The following is a 24398-nucleotide window of genomic DNA, read 5'->3' on the forward strand; positions in this document are numbered from 1 at the left end:
TTGCGGGACGCAGCTACTCTGATTTCATTCTGTGAGTAGAATTACAATTAGTGTCCCTAGTTTTAAGGTGAATCAGTTGTACCCGGCTCGGCCTGTAGGTGGCACTAACTCACAAGTGAACGCATGCATAGAGCATGGAAGCAGTATTAGAATTTCAGTTACTTTTTTTGAAAAACTAAATACCCCTGAAACCAAAGTCTCCCAGCACAGAGATGACAGAGATAAAAAAAGGGAAATAAATAAGAAACAACCATGCAACAGCAGGTCCAGTGCATCTTCAGATGAAGGTTTATAGTCGACATCTGCCTTGCGAGAGGTGAGCCACTGTATAAAAAATCCATGTCAGCGCCAATGAATAAATGATGGGCTGACGAAGACCTGCTCCAGCTCCTGCTCAATCTGCACATTAATGAAACCTTTGAAATGGCTCAACTTATTGGAAAAAAGTGAACTCTGAGTCTGATCATGAATGCAACAGTGGTTTCTGTTTGGACTCTTTGGATTATGGGGGAAGTGGGGGGTCGTGATATTCACCACCAGAGGCTATTGCTTGGCTCCGATTGAAGCATTACTGTACATACTGTATTGCTCTGTCCGTGCTGATCCACACTGGCCTTGAGCTGCACTGATTTGCGCTGTTTTCCTCGCGAGGCCGTTGAGCTCCAACTAAAGACCAGTGTGATGGAGTCTTGAAGTGAGCTGAATTTTAATATGAGAAAAGTATTGCAGAATCCAAAATCTGCCAGATGAGTATTCAGGCAGTGTGTGTGTGTGTGTGTGTGTGTGTGTGTGTGTGTGTGTGTGTGTGTGTGTGTGTGTGGTGTGTGTGTGTGTGTGTGCGCGCGCGCCTCATAGTACAGTTCTAACCAGCCTCTCATAGCAATATTGTTCTGGAGACGCTAACGGGTTTAAGCTGGAATAAAACAGACAGATTTAAGGAATTGGTAGAACATGAAATGAAAGAAAGCTGAATTTAATTGCACAACATAATGCTGGTATTTTCTTAAAGCTTAAACAGCTAATTGTTCTTTTATTGCACTTTAATATGATTACACATACCAGTGGCTGAATCTCAGACGCAAAGACATGATAAATTAACCCTTTATTTGTATTGGAGTAAGAAAAAAATCATTTTTCCGTAGAAGATACTGTGGATTGTTCTGCTGTTTGAAACTGTCTGCTAAACACCCTAAAATCTTGGCCTTAGAGATGTGCCATGGGAACAATTCCTGCTTCTGAATTCAGTTTTCTTTCAAGAGGGAAATGATTTACTCACCAAAGTTTCGGATGAAAATAAAACAAGAGCAGAATAGAAACTGTCTTGTCTTCAGGGGAAGGTGGTGATGGAGCTAAAGCAGAGCTGCTCTGCTGCTTAATAAAAGCCAGTGGTGAACGCATGCGCTGTCTTCCTCGGCGCACGTTTCCCAACAAGCCATTTAATCGTCAATTTTAAGAGCACACGTGTTCTTAATGTCTCTTCCTGATTCTGCAGGTTGAGACGTTTAGAAATGAAAACTCCTTAATTTTGGAACCTGCCATAACTGCCTCTGGCAACAAACCAGTGATGAAAGTCTGCAACATGAGGAGGGATGAAGGCATCCCACCATTAAAGGTAATGGCCTCATTATCAGGTCTGCAGTGGGGACTGGGTGTGAAGGGCCTGCATCACATGTGATCCATCTAATCATGCCTGTCGCTTCTGAGACCAGAGAAAAGTCACAACAGAACCGGTGAGGCTTCCCCCACCTATAAAACAGCGACACAACACTGGGCCGTAACAACCCTACGAGGAGGAAACGCAGACCTACGCTAGATTATCCGCTGCCTGATGGATTTCATACGCTAACGTTCCACGACATCTTCAATGTATGTTGAAGAGGGGAGAAAAGGGAGGGTTTGATGTAGGAAACAACTCCCCAGAGATGTTCGAATCAACACATTGATTTAAAGTTGAGAAGGTTGCTCACGCACAACTGGTGTGCTTTTATTAGATCTTAATAGTCAGTCGATAGTTGTCACATGTGGCGACGGGTAAATAAACATTTCTTCGTCCTGACAGCAGCTCTGGCTGCATCATACGCTCAATTACGCATATATTCCTGAGGCTGAATATGTTGCATTAATGTTTTCTAAATAAGATAAACAGATGGACCAAATCTGGGGTAAGCTCCATATCATCACTTCTTTGCACAGCCGCAGTTAAAAAAAATTATCCCTGTCAATGAGTTCTTTAAATCCCCATATGGCCCATATGTGTTCAGAAGTAAACTTTCATCTTATTTACTATTATGTGTGGACCTTTCTCCTGCCCCCCCCCCCCCACGTACAGCTGGAGGGTCATCTCCTTTAGTTCTGCTTTTAAAACACGTTACAATGGAAATAAATATGCATATGCACCTTGCTTCTGTCTTCAACAGAATCACGTCTCACACTCACAAGTTGCTACAATTGGTCCCACTAAAGTTGGGGGGGGGGGGGGATTGATTTCTAACTCTTGACACCGGTGTGACAATTTGAGTTGGTAACTGATGGTTACCTTTTTAACCTTGGACTGGAACATCCCTTCCTCAACGCACGTGTTCCTCCATCATTTGCACGGGCACTAACTTGCTCGTGTTTTGTTTGTTTTGATGGGCGTTTCTCCCCGTAAACATCGTCAACGGGAGCTCGTTTTGAAACACTTCTCTCCCTCTGAGCTTAACCAGCAGACAGCCGACCCGTCGGTGTGACTCTGGGTGGATACCGCAGGCAGCAGCCAGTCAAATCCAGGTCAGTAGTGGTGGTGCAGTGGGGAAGAGGGGGGGTTGGGTAGAGCAGAGTCGGGGGGTGGGGGCATGCACTAGACAAACGATGTGACCGAATTGGGAGTTTCCATGCAAGCAACAGGATCTGACCAAGATAAGCCTCTTGGGAGTCGTGCGGTCCTTTCTCTGCAGGGTGGATTAAGCCGACACACACTTCTCTCTATCTGTCTGCTGCACACATCTGTCCACATTTCCCCGTCTGTCAGTTCCCCGTCTGTCTCTGATTCCACTTTTGTTTTCCCTCCTCGTCTTCTTCAGAATGGCGCCTCATGCCGAGCGACGCCGTCCAAAAGACTCAGGTTTGGGGATTTTCTGGTTCGCCTAAGCCTCGGGTCTTTGTGGAAAAGTGCTCCGTGCACCCCACCATCCTGCTCCACCACCCTCCTACACATCTGTTTCTCATTTACATCTGGGGTCTAAGTTCAGTCCAAGAACGGAGGCTGGGGGTGGAGGGCCAGAAACAAGGATTCCATATGTTTTTCTTTTACACAAATAAAGACTTTGTTTCTCCTGCAAGAAATTCAGTTATTTTTTTGTTGTTTTTGAAATTGCAGAGGCTCACTCTTATCAGTGGAAAACAGGCCTGCAACAAATGAGCGTGACTTTTAAAATCTGACACGTACCGTGAGACCTTTGTGTTGACAATGCAATTACGCTGACATCTTGATATTTCTGATAAATTATTGCATAATGGACACGAAACAGCAAACCGAAAGTCAGATTTCGGATATTTCCTCCTGGGCTCTAATAAGTTAATGACTCAATCAATCAATTACAGTCTACAGACGTGGCCACTTTCACAAAATCTGTCGTGTGGAGATTTTGTTCTCTTCTGGTTGGTTCCTCATTGTTACCTGCTTCAAGCCTTCGTTCCTCTGTCGTTGGCCAAGTCAGATTGAATGGAAACGCTCCAAGATGTTTTCAGTGAAGTTGTGAGGCTGCTTTATCCTTCCTCTGGCAACCATAAATGAAGTCAAGTGTCTTTTTGAAGAGTCAACACTTTATAACACTTTACACCTTCACTAATTGCCTTAAATTTGCATCTCAAATTAAAGAAAATATTCGTGAAACTACTGCTGTAAAATAAGTTGTTTCTAACAATACATAATATGTTTTTAATCTACAAATAACCCATCAACCTTCTGGAGTTTTAGTAGCTTGGATCTCTGGTAATTTATAAGTAATCAAGCAACTTTTAGCATAATTAAGCTACTTAATTGAAATAGGAATGGTTAAATTGGGTTTTAATCGTTAAAAACGACTTGTCACATCACCTGTAACTAAATATGCTTCCTGGTAGTCAATCATGACATCTGAAAATACACAAAGACTTTATGTTACTTTTGAAAAGGGAAGATTTTGCCACAGAAAAAATAAAAATGACTGGCCTCATTTTTGACATGACCCTGGGGTAAGCCAGCAATAACCTGCAAAGAAAAGTAACTCTTGGCGACTGTAGCTGAAGGTAAAAACAGATTTGGGAAAAACGTGTTTCATAATCATTCTTTCATGTGAAAGAGGACTGCATGTCAAAGAAAATTATTTAGGACATTTATTATCTCCAGATGCCGAACTTTTTTTCGGTTCAGGCAGAGAGGGAGGAAAAGTGGCCGCTTACAACTGCTCTGTAGAGGTTTTACTACGCTTTGTGAAGGACCACCAAGTCAGGATTGAGATGGAAAAATAAAAATGAATTTTCTGCATCACAGTTATGAGACACATCTGGGATGGATCTTTCTTTACAACCATGTGAAAGAGAGTGACTAAATCCTTGTTGTCACAAAGATCCTCATACAGAAAGCTGCTGCATACGTCTACTGAGTTTTACGCCTGTGGTACGAAGAGACGCAGATTATGGTGAAGTCTTCAATTCCATGTGCGTGAACAGAATTTTATCTTGTATGATGATTTAGAGAATGGCAAATGAAAAATTCCAGTTTTAGAAGAAATGACTGATATATTTGTATGAAACATTCCAGCAAAAGCAAATATATATGAGAAATATGACAGGTGTCTTTGTCATGTGGTCAGGGCTCATTGATACCTGCGGGGAGGGAAGAAAAGCTGTCGAAGGTCATATTGCTCGTATTGCATATTGCAAGTTAAGAAGTTAAAACCAGTTCTGATGGAAATGTGTTAGTTAACACAACGCATTGCATTTTGTTGCATCTGGGGCTGCACAGCTGGGCAGGAAGGCTTCCTTCGCTGAATTGTGACCCCTGTGAAAGCACCAACAGCAGAACTGGACCAGGGGGCAGTGGACGATGTCCTGGTCTGACGAGTCATGTTTTCTCATGGAAAACTGGGGAACACATGGAACCAGTTTTTAAGCGGAGGCGGGGGGACGCTCTGGACACGATGTCACGGATATCCTACAACTCTGTCTAACTGATATTTACCCTGGACGCTGAAATTTAGTCGTTATTTTGAACGATCTCTTCACGATTTAACCCCCGACGACAGCCCATACAGAGGCTAGTCTTTATCCCATTATCACATTATCATAACATGTGGGGGTTGGCATTGATATTGATTGAACAAGTCCTCGGGAACGACCCGACGCAGGAAGCTTTATTAGTGAGTCGTGCATGAGAACATGTAGTCAGTTGTATTTCACTGGGATGCTGACATCTGTGCAATACACATCTTTAAATAGTAGCTGTATTTGTAGCCAAAAACAGATTTCCCTACACCCACTTAATGCTTTACATGACAAAAATAACACCACATCATAGCCTGTTCACATGTTAGCGCCTCTTTTGGTATCAGTGACGTGTTAAAGACTCTGTAGCCTGTTTGACCACACAAAGACAGTTTTCTCTTATCGCCCTAAATGAGAGATTTCTTTGAATCAAGCACATTAAAGGAGCCCCCGTTCTTCATTACTCATGTTAATTTATGCAACACAATATCCATCTAATAACATTTTGGAATACATAAATGTGTCTTGGTCTGGGGTAATGAGATATGCCAATAATAACATGCAAATTTGGTGAATTATTGAATAGGCCCGACTGAAGATTTCTTATTAGTTGGCATGTTTATCTCAAAAGATCCATCAATTTTTCAGGGGGCTTCCCATGCCCTGTCCAATAGGTAAATCCAATCAAACACTGAAATCAATAATTTAAGTGTTTATGTGCTGCGTGTACACACATCTGCATACGTGTGCCGTGCAGGGCTTTTTGGTCTTGCTTTGCGGGACATGGTGAAAGTTTGTGAGGTGCTGCTGTTTTGTTGACTTGGCAGAGAATCCTCTGGAATAATCTCATGACTGATCTGAAATCAATATGTTTGCTCAACCACTAATGGGCGTTTTTTGCTAAGTGCTTGTTATAATGACCAGTTCCCGCCATCAGCTTTCATAAAAATACTGTGAAACACTACCAACAGTATATTAGCACCATAATGTACATTGTGCAATCTGTTACAGTTAGTGCCAAATGTATCTTTTCTTCCTCTTCCTATTCTTCTTCTTCTTTTTCCTTCTTCTTGCCCCTCATGTACTCTCTCCTTTCCTCTGCCTCATTTGCAATTATTGTGTTATCAGGGCAGCCAGGCAAAAGGGTGGAGCAACCATAATTTCAGTGTGGGATTAGGCAGAAATAACGAGGTCACCAAGTTACAGTTGCCATAGCAACGACACATCCAAGAACACAGGATGCCATTGCTTAAAAAAAAAAAATAGTCGAAACAGGGCCCAGGATTTTTTTCTCTGCCTGTTCCCTGCTTTTTTCATACCCCTCCCTCTCCGTGTTTCCATCCTCTCCTTCTCCCTGTCTCCACTTTTTCTTTCATTCTTTCTCCGGCAGCGCGGAGGGGAGCAGTTCATTTTCATTCTCTCGGCTTTCCAGAGCCTTTTGTTTCCCAACATATTCAGAATAATAAATTCACTGTTGGTACATTTGCATTTTTCTGGTATTCATGTTTGGTGGGAGGTCTGTTTCCTCTCACTTTTACTTGGCGGCACCCATTTTACAAAGCTCATTAGACAAAACCCCACTTCACCCTCCTCAGCCACCCACCCACCCTCCCTCTGCTCCTCCTACAATCTTCAAGAGAAAAGACAAAATCCCAACTTCTTCACATTCTGCCGGCTGATTTTGGGTTTATGTGGAAACTGTGTGAGGTGACTGGAGTCAGTAGAAGTTGGAAATAAGAGAGAGTGGATCGTTTCTGAAAGGATGGGATTCATTTGGTGCCCTGGCCTGAGCATTGATTTGGTTTGCAATAGCTGGAAGCAGAGAGCGTCAATTCAAACAAATATCCATCCCAGTGTTGCGCCTGCTGGTACGAGCAGAGCCCAGTAAACCAACGCAACTCTATAAATAATCACTACGGCTCAAGACAAAGAACCTGCACTGTAATTCTGAAGCTCTATTGATTGGAGATGTCGGACCCTAAAATCCAGAAAAATAAAGAGCGAAATAGTGAGTGAAAGAGTTGAGCAGTTGGATGAAGGTAATTAAAAGGTTGGAAACGAATAAAGGACACCTTCTCATAGTTTTCTTTTCACACATCAATAAGATAAATTTACTGCATATCTGCATATCGTTGTAATTAAATATGAATCCACATCAGTACAGAGGCCCTCGCCAGCTTCGCTCCCTTCAACTTCACCTGACCAGTGTGTAACTGGGATGTGGGAGGAATTCAAAGCACCTGTAAGAAACCCACACAGGGTGAGTGGGAGATTTTCAAGCCTTAGATATCTGGAAAATAATCAATATGGCATGCTCCTATCGAGCAACAGATGGTCACAGTAGTGAAAGTAAAACCTTTGTAAAAAAGAAAAAAAAGGGACGAGCCATTAACGAATTGCATTTTTCTAACGTTAAAGAAGAAAAATGTTATTTGGGATGGTGTAGCAGAAGAAAGTCGGCAAGAACAGTTATTAAAGACTACAAATATGTGGCTGTGACTGCCTCGGTTCTCAAAGAGAAATAAAACTCTCTGAAAGGGCAGTTTAGAGCACACTTAAACTGGAATTAATATAAATGATTGCTAATGGAAACTAAATGGCTGGTTTCAGGCTGCAATTTCATTTATTTTGTTCCTCAACTCATCAAAATTCAGCATATGAAACTGCTTCTCCTGATTTTGGATAAAAAATCTTCTCAAATGTTTTCTTTTGGGGGGGGGGGGGGGTTAACATGTAATACTTCTACATTAAATTTACACAGCAACATTTACATGAAAACTTTAACTTTAAATTTGAACTGAAGGGATCAAGACAGCTGAGACATGGTCACATCCAAACCACTGACTGAATGAATCCTCAACTGGACAGAATGACATCATTCTAAATATCAAACAGAAGAAAAAGGTCTTTATAGTGAGCAAGCTCACAGTGGTTTAGGTCACAAAAGCAAGCTGAGCTTTGTGTGTGTGTGTGTGTGTGTGTGACACAGCAGCTTTTCTATCTGATAATTTAACACTGGAGCAACACCGTGAACTTTCCTTCCAACCAGCTCGTCTTTAAACGTGTCTATTAGTGTGAACTCCAAGGTTGAGAGCGAATGCTGCAGCTTTGCATCTGTGTGCAGATTTCATTTGAATTAAGAACATCCTGGTGTGATTTTTCCATTTTCTATGAGCAGAGAAGCTTCATTGTGTTGAATTTCTGGAATATTCTCGCTGCCTCACATCAGGTAGAGAGAGATGAGCTGTGCAAGTGTTTGTGTGTTGCTGTGTGCGTGTGTTGCTGTGTGTGTGTGTTGCTGTGTGTGTGTGTGTGTGTGTGTGTGTGTGTGTGTGTGTGTGTGTGTGTGTGTGTGTGTGCAGGCGCATGTGTGCGAGGCTGCTGCCATGCCTACGAGATGGGGGATGGTAGCTGCACAGCCAGCTATTTTTTCTTTCTTTCTAGCATCAAGTTTGGTCTTCCATCAGCTTCATCCTCAACAGAAAATGCTTGTTGGATAAAGATGTGTTAGAAAAATGTGCTGATAAAGCCACAAACATCCATAGATCATTATTGATTAGCTCATATGCTAATAGATGTCAATGGACAGCAGTGTGGTCAGGTTATGTATTTTAGCACAGATCAATTGGCCCAAAAAAGCTGCTGAAGACCAATTATAAAGACTTGGACTGGTTTTTTGGGGGGGTGGGGGGAGTAATAAAAATATAAATCAGCCTTTTTATGTAAATCAAAGTGATAAAACATTGCAGATTGATAACAACTGTTATCATCATTATGATGTGGAGGAGCTCACAAAGAATGGGTAGTGTGTCGCAGTTTGACTTTTTACCTGCCAATCAGCCTTAATTTTCCTCTCGGTGTTGAAAAGTCTCGAAATCTTAAGATAAGAGCATAATCAACCCTGACTAATGACCAGTGACCAACACTTAAGAATCTGTGTTGTTGTCAAGGGGACCAATGGTAATTATTTCGATTATTTTATTATTATTATTATTATTATTATTATTATTATTATTATTAGCAGTAGTAGCAGTAGTATTGTTGTTGTTGTTGTTGTGTTTATGTATCCTGGGGATGTTTTGTTGCTGAACTGCAGTGACATGATGCCACAGAGTTCCAAGTATTTGACCAACTGTCTCTCTTAAAATTCTGCTTGAAGAAGCATGAGCAGACTGGTACTTGCATGTTGGGTATCCGCACACTGGAAGCCACTGGACCTAACCTCTGCATGACCCCCCCATCTCCCATCTGTCAGACGAATGCTGGCGACCAATCATGCCAACATCTCTGGCCACTGCAGGAGATGACCAACTGGTGAGTTGTGTGTTTTCCTCAATACGAAAACATATTTTAAAACATCTGCAGCAGAATGAGCACAGAGAGAGAAGCGAGGGGAAGCTGGGTGCTATGAAGTGGGGCTGGGGGGGTGTTAGTGGAATGGGGAGATGTGGTGGTGGTGGGGCTGGGGGGCAGAGATGTGGGGGTGGCAGGCAGCAAAGTATGTCTGCGCTGCAAATCTGACGAGGACTTTTGAAAAGGCTAAATCCCAAAGAGAGCGCCGCTGCCTCGGCTCACCGCACTACAAACAGCCTGAGCTGAGGCTGGCTTGTGTTTCCATCGGAGAGGAGAACTAATAATTACGCTGGTAAACTCTGCATGCTGCACCTGATAGATGTAGCAGGTAGAAAAATACCTACCCCCCCCCCCCCCCCCCCCCCCAAAGAAAACGCTGGAACATTTGTCATGTAGGGTGTCAGAGCTGTTGCTTGGCGCAGCCTAACTGCTGCCATGGCTTCAGCATTTCAGTTGGGTGCATGTGCGTCGACACAATTGCTACAATTTTCTTCACTGTCACGGTGTATTCAGAAGCTGAGAATGACATTTAGCGTGTGAAACAACATACACCTACTGTCAGCATCCTCTCATTACAACTCACTTCATCTCATTCTATCAGTATTAGTTCTGTAGACTGCAGTTCCTGGAAGTATAAACCAATTTAAACAATTTAATCAAGTCAAAGTCTGGCAAAATAAACGTCTTTTCTGTGAATCTTTTACTCTCTAGTGTCACGTCATTTATAATCGCTGTGTCTATTCCTACAACCAAAGCATGGAAGGTAACAAATGAAGCAATTTTAAATAAATTAATAGAAAACTCAATAGGTTCCGAGATCCTTATGAATGCAATTTCTGGAAAAATGTTTCCACAGTATTTTCCTGCTTAAATAAAAATCGTTGGAGGCATGATTCATACTGAGCATCACTGGGCAACATGAATCATCAGCCCTCCTTTCGTCCTGAAACAAAATCTTCTTCTAAGATGAACAGGCCACAGTTTTAACAGGGGAAGGGGGGCACTTGCAGGAAAAGTTTAAAGGTCACAGGGAGGTCATCCTTTTTGCCGCTGTGCCATGTTGTGTTTCACCAACCTTCTGATACGGCAAAGTGCCACTTTTTATAGCAAAAGATGTTTGCAGCAACGCTCCTTACTTTGAAGAAAGGATGTAGACTTCCATCGTCCACTTGGCTTGCAGCACAGGGAACACCGATAGATGGAGCTGTGGGTTCAAGGAGGAATCAGAGTGGGAGAGGAGGAGGAGGAGGAGGAGGAGGTAGGGAACAAAGTGACAGTGGTGGTGGTGGTTGTGGTGGAGGGGGGACTTTTTCCCTACACTTGAAGTTAAGACAGAAGTGTTGAAAAGCCACTGTTTCTGAATCTATGGGGCAACTCATTAGTGCCACTGTATCCCTAACACTGTGTGTGTGTGTGTGTGTGTGTGTGTGTGTGTGTGTTTACACTTGCAAGAGTGAAATGAAGAAAACTCTGCTACAAAGACTATCAACGTCCCCGAAGACCATTAAGTTAATGATGGCTTCTTGATGATTCAAGGGGATATTGGGTTTTTTTTCTCTTTTTCTCTGGTCACTTTACTTAAAGGGATGGTCTCATCCTGACACCCTCCTAGGGTAGACACGCTCCTGGGACAGCTACAGTAAGAATGTGTGCGTGTGTGTGTGTGTGTGTATTTGTGTCTGTCTGTTTGTCGCTGATTTGCAGCACATGTTAGCGTGCAAGCTTCCGCACTTGTGTGTGTGTGTCTGTCAGGTTTCCTGCTGTGTGGTGCTGCTGGGAGCCTTAGCGAGGGTAAAATTCCATTCTCTCGGTGGAGCAGCATTCTGCATGAGCCAATTCCCAGGAGACACTGCTCTGCATGTCCTCCAGACAGCCAAGCTGAGGCACAGGCTCAGGCTTGCTTATTAACTGACCTGAGGGAGGGCGGCGGCGGCGGTGGTGGTGGAGGAGGAGGAGGAGGAGGAAGGACGGAGGGGAGGGGAGGGGGGGCAGAGATAGAGAAAGGAGGAGGGGGGGAGGGGTGAGCCCAGGGAGGCAAGAGGAGGTGGTGGGTGAGGAGGGAGAGGAGGTGGTGTTGGGAATTATGGGTTCGTGTGTGTGTATATGTGTGTGTGTGTGTGTGTGTGTGTGTGGTGTGTGTGTGTGTGTGTGGTGTGTGTGTGTGTGTGTCTGATCAAGGGTGATGGTGTGTAGGGATACGTGTGTGTGTGTGTGTGAGAGGCTGCGTGTGTGTGTTCATGTGTGTTTGTGTGTGCGTGCTTTTCAGAGGCAGAACTGGTTGAAAATATTAACTCTTTACTGGCTGAGCTGCTGTGCAGCAAAAAATTCAATACAAAAACAGGTTTGTGTGCAAGCCAGACTGCATGCGTGTCAAAAAAGACACAAAGACATGATAACCAAGTGGTAACCGACCTTTAGACCACTCACGTTGTAGTTAAAAATGCATTTGATATTATCCAACATGAACAGTTCACATCTACGTATATTCCAGGTATGCTGGTTCGGAAAGATCACTTTTTTAACAGGACATTTCTGGAACACAACTAAAAGCCTCCTCATCCCTCAGTAATCTGTTTGCTCTAATTCGTCATCCCAGGTTGCAAATATTAGTTTGTAGCTTTACGTGTCTTCCCATAATTGCTTGAAACGACTGTGAGACTAATTTATCACCGGTATGAGGAAATAACATAATTGAAAAGTGCTTTTCAATTACATTTTGTTTAACTTAAATAATGAAATAAAATATGTTGCCTCAAAGTTTTACTTGCTTTTTTTTTAATATTATTAATATTATTCCATCCAGCAGTGAAGAAAAAAAAGGGGAAAAATCACTCACGGCAAAATGCAAATGAGCCTGGAAGCTATTACAATGCTAATGAGATTCCACCACAGAAGTTGCTGCTCCAGTATCCGGGGTATATTTCATCCATATTTGGAAAACAATTGTATATTCAAAATAAGGGACAAACTTCCAGTGTTCATAGTTTGACTTTATTTTATTTGAGCAGGAGCCACAAACAAGCCAGCTACTTATTTATCCTGACGCGCCGCCCTAACAGCCGACCCCAGCAGTTTATTTTTAGGCAACCCATCATGTTCCTTTGTAAAATTCCATTTTATTTCTAGCTGTGTAGTTCTGTCAATCAGTGTAAAATGTGTTTGTTGATCATTTGCAACCGCATGTTTCATTGTGTGGAACATGTGAATGAATGTTTACACCCACAGCAACATTAATGATGGCTTCTTATTTTCACAGCCCTGTTGTGAAAAAGGATGGGATGGATTCCCAGAGCAGTGCCGGTGCGTTCAGGTGCAAAACCTGTAGCACGGCTGCACATGTGCGTAGTTCGAACGCCGACGGCAGGCAGGTATGTTGGTAGAGAGATGGGGTACGTTACCATAGTAACAACCAAGAGAGAACCTAGTGAACGCAGAGTGTCTATATGTGTCTTGACCCATTTCCATTCTCTTCCACAAGTGTTATGTTTCCTTCACCTTGCCGGTTAACAACTAAAAGCATCGCTACATCATCTTTTATGTATTTTCTGCATTTAACAAATGGTTGAGACTTGAAAGATTCAGGAAACAAACCAGGTTACAGCACTGCAAACTCTTAGAACACTTGCTTTCCTTTATCTTCTGCAGACTGATTCAACTTTGTCGTCCCCAAGGATCGCCATGGCCAGCAGTCATGGGGATACAGCACAAACACAAAAAATAAAAGTGCTTTAGAAATGGTGGAGGGTAGTTAAAAAAGGCATGGGAAACATTTCCATAGGTTCGATGTTTCTACGTGAAGCTAGAGCTCATCAGGAGCTGTGAGTGATCATATCTAGCGGGATCAATCTACTGCAAAAGCAGGACTAAACATACACAGGAACACACACACACACACACACACACACACACAGACACACACACGTGTCTGCGTGCAGGGTGAGGAAGGTTAAAGAATCTGACCATTCTGGTCATCATTGTATTACATCAGGCAGCGTGAAGGATAAAAACAATATTCTGTTAATAGACATTTATTCAGGAGATGTTGTGAGACCACTTGGACATAATGAACATGTGACCCATTGTCCCTCCCAGCTCATCATGCCAAGGGCCTTAACCCATCAGTGATGCTCCACGTACGCCACTAGCCTTAATTTTCAATGAAGGAAACACTCCAGACTGTTCGGAACTGTAATTATCATTCTGAAATCTAACTTGCTGCCTGACAATGGTTTCACTTGTGTTCTCCGCACTTGTTGAAGCAGAAGATCCTGGAGGCGACCGACACCCACGCTGCTCTTCATCACCTACCTCACACATAACTCCTGTTTACACTCCCTTTCACAACCAACCGGATTCGTAGTGGAATCTGTTAAATGAGCTGTTCCCGTCAGCCTCCAGTATTGCAGTCACACTCAAGTGGAACCCGCTTTAGGCAAGCAAGCAAATCCTGTTAGAAATGTCAATTGAAAAGGTCTTGAGATATTAAAAATGTAGTTTTTAATTAAAGGTTTATTAATAGATTTTTCAAATTTTTTTTTTTTTTTTTTTAATTACCCGACCGGATGCCTGAGGCATTTGGATTACAACTTTTATCTCTCTTGATTCAGACTGCTTCTCCCCATTCAGCCATTTTGGATTAAAAGTCAGACTTCATAAATGCTGTTCATTAATTCCCAGTGTGGGCAGTTAATGTAAGATTTGGTTGCGACATTACGGCTGGTCTGAGAGTCTGTTTATTTTTAGATTCTTGTGGTTACTTTGCAGCCCTGGAATAATCTGTCACAGGAGGAGAGCATGGAGAGAATGCTGCAAAAAGGAAGAAACAACGCATCCAGTGCTGCATCTGGTTTAAAATGCCATGAAGTTTAAGTTTTAACAACTACATAAATATATAAATGCACTGAAGCTGACAGACCCACAAACAGAAATGATTATATAAGGTGTACTTAGTCCCACAGACTGAACCCATCCTGCTGGTTGTCCATCTTTGACAAAGATCCACAGAGCTGTGGGTGATAAGCGTGCCTTGATTACCAACGCTGACATCTGCCTCCGGGTCCAAGCAGACTCTGATTCTCTGCATGTCATGTTGCTGAGGTTGCTTCACGGACGGAAACCTTGTCAGACAAATTGCAGGACTGACGTAAAGCGTCTCCATATGGCACATGGGTGCACGCCCCAGTGGCATTTTGGGGTCCCCCAGACATACTATGATAAATCAAAGATCACTTTGTACTATTGGGTACAGCTTGGCCCGATGAGCTGTTCGGGGAATAATTATAACTACATTTATTTAATTATGCTTACACTTTAGGGACAGTACAATTAAAAGCCCCAATCTATTCTAGGCAAGTGTTTGGGTTTACAGGTTATTATAACATGTCCAGTACATATAGAAACAAGAATTATGAGAATGTATTATTGTTGTTGAGAATCTCAAAATAAATCAGCTTTTATTCCAGTTGCCCTCAAACCTCAGTGCTGCCTTTTTAATGTAAAAGTCCAGGTGCTAGAGGAATATTACAGTCTCTAATTTTTAATCCTTCAAATACTTTAAGACAGTACTGCAATGGAGTCTCGCTGGGAATGTAAAAAGCTCTAAAGAGGACCCAAACACACAAAAAACAAACAGATAAACAGGAAGAATTAATACAGCCACAGTTCGGAACAGCTGTGTAGCTAATTAGCTTAAGCCCCCATTCACCTCTGCCATGGACTGATAATTGTTTAATACATATGGATCCACAACGAGCTCCATAAAGACGCATTAGGAATGTATTGGGTTCAAAAACTAAAATCCTGTCCAGCGAGAGGACCCTTTGTTCCCCTTGGATTGGAAGCTATACTGACGCACGCAAGCGCGCACACAGAGGTCTGACTTGAACTTTGCAACAGTGCAAAACTGAGAGCCGATCTTGAGGGAACAGGAAGCGACCCCCCCCCCCCCCCCCCCTCACGCGCGCGCGCGCACGCACACACGCTCTGCCCCCAACCCTTGTTCCTCCCCCTCCTCCTCTTCCTCCTCCGCCTCCTCCTCCACCTCCTCCCCTTCCAGCTCCACGCTATAGCAGTGAACTAGGCAGAGCAACTTGCAGAGTGCAGCTCAGCCTCGACAGCGGCTGTTTCCCACTGGGGGTCTTTGGAGAGCATCGCACTCCCATGTGCGCTGCTGTGCCCGTCGGACGCTGAAACCGCGCCGTGCGCCTCGCCAGGAACCACCATGTCCAACCCAGCCCACGACCCGTTCTACTCGTCTCCGTTTGGACCCTTCTACAGGAGACACTCGCCGTACATGGTCCAGCCTGAGTATCGGATCTACGAGATGAACAAGCGGCTGCAGGCGCGCACAGAGGTGAGCCGAGCGGACGCGTCCCGTTGCGGTATCGGCGTGGTGGGTCAGCCGGGTTTGGAGGAAGGAGTAGGTGGGGGGAGGACTTGTACGGGTATAGAAAGCTGTCAGTCAGGAAATGTGCATGTGATGCCAAAGTGCCAAACATTCCTGAGGTGAAAGTGAACAGACTGCTGCGCTACAAAATCCTCTGAAGTGAGCTTTTAAAATCACACCGAGATGTTGAGCTCTTCAGATCACAAAAATCCAGTTTGGTAGCATTTAGTTAAATGTTGTTTGGTTATTATTGAGTTAAGTGATCCACCATTTAGAATACGTGTAAAGAAACTGCAGACATGAGGATAAAGATTGTGTGATTTAAGGCAAGAATACAAACTTTGAACACATTTTAACACTGAAAGTTGTTTGCAAACAGAAGGAACAGTAAAATATCTCCAAAGATGTCTCCAAGCAAGACTGAAGCAAAATCCCCTTCGAAATCATTTGCATAGATTTACATATCACCCGAGTTTTACATACTTGCACACCTTCTGGTGCCAAACAAGCTCTGAGAAGTTGCACTGGAGGTGAACTAACTGTAGCGTGAGTCTGAGAGATAAGTGATGTGTACCGCGATCCGTGAGGCATCTCTGAGGATGGAGACGAAGTCTTCTCAATGAAAAGGACTCTGATTGCAAAATATCACCATCATTGTATAATTGCTCCAGGGTGAATTAATTTCACGTCAGCTTCCCGAAGCTTCAGTAGCTGAGCGAACGTGGCGTACGCTGTCATTCAGACTAAACCTTTGATGATCCCGCTCTGACTTATATCGCAGGCATCTGTCTCCAGCATCTGTTCTGCACAGCGCTCTGATAAAAAAGTTCATCCAGCATGGCAGGTTCTCCTTCAGCCCTTTCTTTCAGCGGAACGGATGGAAAGCAAGAATCCGAGAGATTGAATAATTCTATGATTTTTTCTCTCAGAGTTTCTGTCACATGCTCAAAATGTTTCATTTGCTTTACCATGAAGCAACACACAGGATTTCACAGATTTTCCACCAAATTAGTGCTGATTCTTTCTAAATGACTTTTCTAATGAGTTAATCAACTAATTGTCTCAGCTACAAATATCTATTGTTCTCAACAACGGGACTCCAGATCTGCTGTCGGAGGTGTTACGGCTGGAAGCTGTGGTGGTTAAAAAACAAAACAAAAAAAAACAGGTGTTGTGGATAAATCTCTCATGAGCGGTTTGGTTCGGCGTGTTGGAGACGGTGTTTGGAGGCCGAAGTCCGGCTGAGTTACTGCGGCAGCTCGATGCCGACAGTCCTGAAAGCAGAACTTTAAGCAGACCAAGGCAACGTTGCTGAGATGCAGCGGCTCGCTCTGATGCATTATTCATGTGAAATGGTCCAAGCACCAGTAAACCTCAACTCCTCTGCCACACGTACTAGACATCCAGCACAATTACAACGTGCACACACGTGCACACACAGGCAGCAGATGGATATGACTAATAAGCACATGCATTTAATTAAAACATACACACCTGCAGCGTACATAGGCTATTATCTCAAACGAAATAGTATAATTGTTGAGTGCTTTTTGTTTTCGCTGGTGTTACGGCAGCAGTGATTCTCCTCCCATCACAATCATCCTAATGCGTTCATGTGACCTGTGATGTGGTTATTGTTAGACTCAATGGCAGGTGGAAACAAGGTATTCACTTGAGGATTTTAATAAAGTTAACAGGTATCTTTGTTAATGTGAGCGTAGCATTCAGTCTACAGAGAACGTCTGAGTGTGAAATATCGCATAATTCACATTGATTATGTTAACGGGAGAGGGAGTTTTTATGTGTAATTATGGTACAGTTTTCATGAGAAGTGTGTGCACTGCAGACACTTGTGTGACAGGCTGTTTCTCACACACAAGGTGTCTGGATTCCAACACAAGAAAGGACTTGATCTTTTTGTTTGTTTGTTTGTTTTAATATTTCATCAAGGTTTTGCTGTTTGCTGTTTGTCATAAACCCACCCCGAAACCACCCACAAAACCACCCCTTATAGTCATCTCTGATGAGGAGAAGCTCCAGGAACAGATTATATGGTACACATAAGCCATTCTGGAGTGTTTAAAAATATTTTACAGATGAGTGATAATGTGGTGTTTTGTTGCATTCGTTTAAAGTCATTGTTGAAATCCATTTTTACTAAAAGTGAGGGGTCGCCAATGGAAAACACTGTTAAATGTTTTTTTTCAAGCAAGGATAAGCAGAATCACTTTGAGAGTATTTCAGGCTTTCAGAAAAAGCTTCTATCAGACAATAATATCAAGTTCTTTTGTTACACTGACTGGATTTGTTGCTGCATTTTGTGAAAACAGCCAAAATGCTGTCAGGCACTACAAACAGCAGCCGTGTCAGAGCCATGGCCAAAGTAAAGATGCCTAATATCGTCAAAGACAGCCATTGTTAGGAGCAAGAATAGCTCCGAGCATCTTTCGCACCACCATTGTCGACATGGCAAAATGATTCAGGACGGCCGGAATTTGTTCCGAGTGATTCCCCAACAGGCAGAAGCGACAGCGGCTCCAATGCTGGAGTCTAGCGCAGTCACCGATGTGATTGAAAGTCTTCCATTTGTCTCATTAATGAGGGTATTTTTGCATTTGTACGGATGGTGGTGCATCTAGAGGACTCAAGGAGCTGAAGGAGGCTTTCGCCAAGGGGGTTTAGAGACAGTGTAAGAATAAGTGACATCTATAGTAAAGACTTTTTGCATTTAATCCTCTAGGATGGAAATAATACACTGTTAGAATTAGAGACAGATGTGTTATCCTGCTTTGACTGAAACATTGTAAACAGCAGCAGTGAAACTACGCAACAATGCTCGTCGTGTTGTATTGTGTGTACACGTGTGTCTGTTTGTTATCTCTGTCCATGCTCTGAAAACTCTGAAAAAGAAGCCAGTGCTGAAATATTTTTTTTACAATTAAGCAGCGTTATTTTTAATTTGCTGTACAGTGAAATACCAGAAGGTGTAAATCCTGCAAAAAAGGATAAATTATATTAATGATTGAATTAATTACTATAAGAGCCATGATTTTCTGAGGAGTGACAAATAATCATTTCAGTGCTGTAAAAATCTGCTCCCGATTATTATTTACGTTGCTGATTAACCTGCAGATTAGTCGTCTAGCAGACAATAAGCAGACTTGGGTTTTTGGGTCATGAAGAGGAGAAAAATGTTGAATATTTGGGGCCTCGGTACCTGCCGGTTCTGCCACGCACCGAGAGATGTGCACAGAAATGAGGCGAAATCTTGCGACTCAGTAAGTCCCGGGAGTTTGTCTGGGATCAGCGCTCACCTCTGAACTGATAACTGCGCTGTGGCGTTAACGGTCCTGCTGCTGCGATGACACGGTCTGCTTCTATCCCAACCTTATTACTTGCTCCATTCATACTTATTACCTGGCTGCTGTATTTCCGCACCGGGCCGACTGCTATCCCATTACCTTCGTTTTACACAACGTGAACCCGCTGTGACCCGGCAGTCTAAACAGGCTTTGATGTGGATTTGATGCTATGCATACGGCATGGCCACGTTGTCTCTGTGCTGTTGCTCAGGGGGCACCGGCCTTGCCTGCACGCAGGCACCTGCGATGATTTGTGGGGGAATTTGACACTTAAGCGTATGCAAATGAAGCAGCAGATTAACATTCAGAGGAGGAGCTTGATCGACCTTAGTCGGTGTAAGACCATTAGCATAGACGGCATTAATATTCAGCGGAGGAAAGCGGGGACACAGAATAACACTGTAAGTAAAACTGCAACACGGAGGTGGAAACAGAAGGAAAACAAAAGCATTTTAATGGAGGCAGCATGATAATAGCCACATGGCTGCTGCTGACTAATGGCCTAATGGTCACACTCTTCCTTCACGGACAGACATTCAATCAGTAACAGTGATTGGCAGCTCATTCATTGGATTTTTGTGTCTATTGAGCATAGTTACTTTCATTCTCATTATTCAAATAGGCCCAGAGACCTGACTCGTTGCCTCAACTGTGGAACTGGGAGGACTGGAGTGTTCATTATGGCACAATCCCTTGTTCCTGCCAGGGCCAAAGTGGATCTTTTCCCATCAGCACTATGTGTCAGATTGACATGAATAGGCTTATGATGTAGAGGTCAAGTTGGTACTGAGCTGTTAGGTTCACAGAGAGGGATTAAAGATAAGCCACTAAGACGGTCGGAACACAGTGGGAGATTTATTTTAGTGACAATCTGCATTCAAAAGATCAACGATTTTCTTTTTCATTTGGTTCATAAATTGTCGTGGATGATAGTGGGAAATCAACATTTATCGCATTTAATGTTGTTTAAGATGAAGAGCCACATTTCAAAGTCTAAAATATGATAAGATCAATAAATTACTCCAACAAAACCACTCAACTTGTACCAAACATAACATATTTGCACTGTTTTAGAGGCTCTGCATTTTGAGTTTATTATTTTGGCTCAAAATAGACATTATATGTAAGTATTAGTCGGCATGTTCCAGGCTTTATATATGTTGTGAAATGTAACCTCATTTCAAACTTGTTTAGTGCACTTGCTAGAGTGTGAAAAGCCTCAGTAACACACATTCCAGTGTTCATGTGTCCAGCAGCCTCTGAGTAATTACCTGAAAGGTGTTGAACAGCACAGTGCCCTTATCTGAACCATTACTGCAGGATTTATCTACCATCAGGGAAAACAAGCCACTGTACGTATCACTGAAAAGGCTGCGCGTGTCACAGCTGACTTTTAATCTTCTTTTAATGATGCCAAAAAAAAGGTGGATGAGTACAAGGAATGTGAATTATTTTACCGATGTCTCTAATCGTATTGATTTATTCCAGCTTGAGCGCATTTAAATGAAGAACCAATAAATGTGTTTCCCTCCTCACACAATAAAGTGGAGAATGACTTCCAAATGCATATTTATCTTCTAGATTGGGCTTACTAAAGTATGTATTTAGGTCTGTTTTCACATCTTTGCTGGGAATCGGTTTAGACTGGTCCTCACACAGTATTTTTACATTTGCTTATCACCCAGAACCGTTGTATCATGAGGTCCTTGTTTGTCTTGGAACCTGATGACTCTAGCAGGTATGTTGAAGTAGATATTGTTCCACTTTAAATATCCCATACATGCATCCTTCCTTTATCAGGACTGTGCAGACCAGTAGATGGCTGTCCATTCAACAGCGTCAATATAACAGTCTGCATATTGAACAGGAGACGTTACCTAATGGAAGTGAAAAGAGTCCTTCAGTTCCCTGGCTGATATATATTCATCTCGCTCATCTCCAGTACAAAACCCTGGCCGAGCTGCTCTGGACATGCTTGGGAATCTCTAGATGTCTCCAGAAAATCAAAATCATATGAAAAGAGGAAAGAAAACAACAAAAAAAAAACCGGCAAGGCCTCTGGTCAACAATGAGCGTCAGGAAGAGCCAGCAGGATGCTCGGACAATAGACCCACCTTTTTCCTGGCCCTTTCCCATGGTTCCTTCCAGGCTGCGCTGTCACTCAGATAACGGAGACAGACGTTTCTTTCGGCCGCCTGTGTCCTGTTGTTCCCACTACCCGATGCAGTCAGATAGTCCCTGTTCTGGGAGGGGGGTGGGGGGGGGGGGGGGGGGGGTCACTGCCTGGATTCTTACTTTCAGGATCCTGTGAGACAGTGAACATATCTTAAATTATATTGCAGTGTCTGAAGATGCAGTTTAAAACTCTAACAAGTTAAGTTAATACATCCTTAAAGCAGAATTCAAACATTGTATTTAACCGTACCGCTTCAGGTGAATACGCTGTGATGTCAGTGTCTTTATTGGAAATATAACTTTATGATTATATGTATCGCTTTGGACTATGAAACACTATAATTTAGTTAAAAGCTGTGATTTCTAGATTTCAATGCTACGCAGTTCTACAATCACCTACAAGAATTTATGGAAATCTGAAACACACTGAGCCATTTTTTACTTTAAATGGAGTCATTTTAACCACGCTTAGTGGGGCTAATTGGAGTCCAAAGTATAAAAAAAAAAAAACCCAACTGCTACATAGTGAGAAATTAAACAGACTTTTTTGCTGTGTTTTACCCGAGCCAAAAAACAATTTTGCAGTAATGAGACATAGGGGGACGTTCTATAACTTAGTAAAGTGACGAGTGAGGAATATGGAATATGGAGTGAGTACAGGCACCCTGTATTAGGGATTACGTTCAACACACCCTCAGGGAGGGGAGGAGAGGAGAGGAGAGGAGAGGAGAGGAGAGGAGAGGAGAGGAGAGGAGAGGAGAGGAGAGGAGAGGAGAGGAGAGGAGAGGAGAGGAGAGGAGAGGAGAGGCATAGAGCATAGAGCATAGAGCATAGAAATACATACAAAAATACATTATATTGAGTAAGCTGCCGGTTGAGTGGGTCAGCGGGGTCGGAGGTCATTATGCAGCTCTGAAGGCGGCGATACCTGTAAATGAATACAGAAGGGGGGGGGGGGCAGAAAAACTACACAAGAAATAGCATCACTAGTCTACTTGATGATGAGGAGGAGAGGTGCTGATTTCTCAGTGTTTCATCATTTTTTCTTATCAGCTGTATGATGCAGTTTTCTGTTTTTACTATGGGCTGAATTCAGATGACTAAATATTAAACAGATTACAGCAGATTTTTGCTTTCATGTCATGCATGCTCAACTTCAGCACCCATACCAAGCAGAAAGTATCTTAAGAAATGATCTCACTTTACTGAAGTGTTACTTTGTGGAGCTACAGATGTGGAACCTATTTTTAAGGCACTGGCAGTACCTGTGTTTGGATAGACTGTTGGGCAACAGGTGAACAAGTTGACTGAATATCTGAACAAATCCAGTATTGATTCATTATCTTGACTGGCAGTGGCTGCAATTTGTTGATTTGTTCCTCGGCTAATTAGCTTAGCAGTGAAAAATAACACGCAAGATAGAGGGAAGAGCTTCTAGGAGTCGTTTCTTTTTTACATTTGCAGTGTTTACTTTGAATTCCCTGTCTGCTATCTATGCATTTTTTTTTTTGTTGTTAGTTTTTATCCCTGAGTTAAGACACTTTTTTATCGAACTTGTTCACATTTTCCTTAATTCAATTTATATGTGTGCACCAGTGATTTTGATAATTTGTTTAAGCGTCCTAATGTTTAAAACCATCAGGTAATCTGAAGTGATGTATTCAAATAGCTTGTTTTGTCCACAGCCAACAGTGCATGACACAAAGATATTGAGTTTACAATCGAATAATCTGGTTGGAAATCCTCCAAAGTGATGTTCCCAAGCTCCATTTTCTTCGTGGTAATACGCTTTTGGTCAGACTCTCTAATACATCGCTTATTTGAAGTGACCTTTCCTGGGAAAAGATTATTTTAGTCTGAATCCAACAACTGTTGCCCGCTTGATGTAACCACACCTCACAACATTTGATGCTTTAATACATTTACATTTGTCATTTCTGCCCAAACCCATATGTAATGTGAAAATAAATCAATATATCTTGCGCTCATAATCAATCAACACTGACTTAGAAGAGGCTGTCGGCAGATATGCAGTGATTAAATATGGGAACTTCATCACCGCTTTATTTAGTGAAAGAAAGTTCACTCCCCCTGAACACGCTGTGTGTTCAAGGGCAATGTTCCCCCCTTACCCCCCTATCCGACTGTATTAATTTTCCCTTCTTTTGCATAATGCTTGCCGGTGGCTGTAAGCAGGGCCTTCTGTAGACGTGATGGAGCCCAGGAAAAGGTCCACCCTCCATGGTTCATTAGTGATATCAAATCAAACACAAGACATTCAATTAAATGGTATATTCTGCTCTCCCCAGTATTGACAACAGCAAAATGAAGAAAATCCATCAATGTTTATGCTTGGAAATATCTGTCATTCATATGTTTTGTTGTTTTTGTGCATATCTTAATGCACATTTGACCAGTTTGACAACTGACTCGTGTAGATTAACAGATCAAAACACTTCTGCAGTATTTTAACCCTGGATTTGCCAGAACAGAAGTGTTACGTCCTCAACTTGCTGGTGGGGGTCTTCTGTGACCATCAAACCAAAAGCAACCGCAGCTTAGGCAGTCGTTAGAAACATCTTCTGCTTCTTAAGTTGTTCTGCTCTTCCAGGGCCCGAGGCTGTTTGCATCTCTGGCTTGAGTAGAACTCCAGCGGTTCCCTAGCAAGATGGGCATATACCATTCAGGAGCTGAATGGGAATTCAGACGTTGGTAATTCTCCAAGAGTGTAGGCGTGTCTGGGGCCTGACCTTGGAGAACGTCTTCCACAGGAGGCTTGAGGAAATATGGTAAAGCACAGATGCACAAAAGCTCGCTGGTAGAAATGCTTCACGGTCAACAAAGGCTTGGTTTCCAACTACAGAGCGAGACAAGTCTGGATTTTAATATCTACATTT

At 42.8% G+C, this 24398-nt stretch overlaps 1 protein-coding gene and 2 long non-coding RNA genes across 8 annotated transcripts in view; all 3 read left to right on the forward strand.

Annotated features, from left to right (window-relative positions):
* Window positions 1–826: 826 nt before the first annotated feature.
* LOC130531327 (uncharacterized) lies at window positions 827–3324 on the forward strand. The gene is made up of 2 exons (XR_008952076.1): window positions 827–2769; window positions 3063–3324. It is a non-coding gene; the product is annotated as an uncharacterized LOC130531327 (long non-coding RNA).
* Window positions 3325–11755: 8431 nt separating this feature from the next.
* Window positions 11756–15043, forward strand: LOC130531857 (uncharacterized). Its single transcript, XR_008952228.1, has 2 exons — window positions 11756–12947; window positions 13225–15043. It is a non-coding gene; the product is annotated as an uncharacterized LOC130531857 (long non-coding RNA).
* Window positions 15044–15635: 592 nt separating this feature from the next.
* Window positions 15636–24398, forward strand: part of ldb2a (LIM domain binding 2a) — a 54616-nt gene continuing 45853 nt past the window's right edge. For 3 of the 6 annotated variants that reach the window (XM_057043099.1, XM_057043095.1, XM_057043097.1), the window contains exon 1: window positions 15636–15931. In XM_057043099.1, coding sequence (XP_056899079.1) covers window positions 15800–15931 — 132 coding nt within the window. In that variant the 5' untranslated portion in view covers window positions 15636–15799. The remainder of the gene's footprint in view (window positions 15932–24398) is intronic. The other 3 variants (XM_057043100.1, XM_057043096.1, XM_057043098.1) reach the window with 1 other exon arrangement.

The sequence above is a fragment of the Takifugu flavidus genome, chromosome 9 (assembly GCF_003711565.1).
Source record: "Takifugu flavidus isolate HTHZ2018 chromosome 9, ASM371156v2, whole genome shotgun sequence".
In the NCBI taxonomy this organism is placed as follows: domain Eukaryota; kingdom Metazoa; phylum Chordata; class Actinopteri; order Tetraodontiformes; family Tetraodontidae; genus Takifugu; species Takifugu flavidus.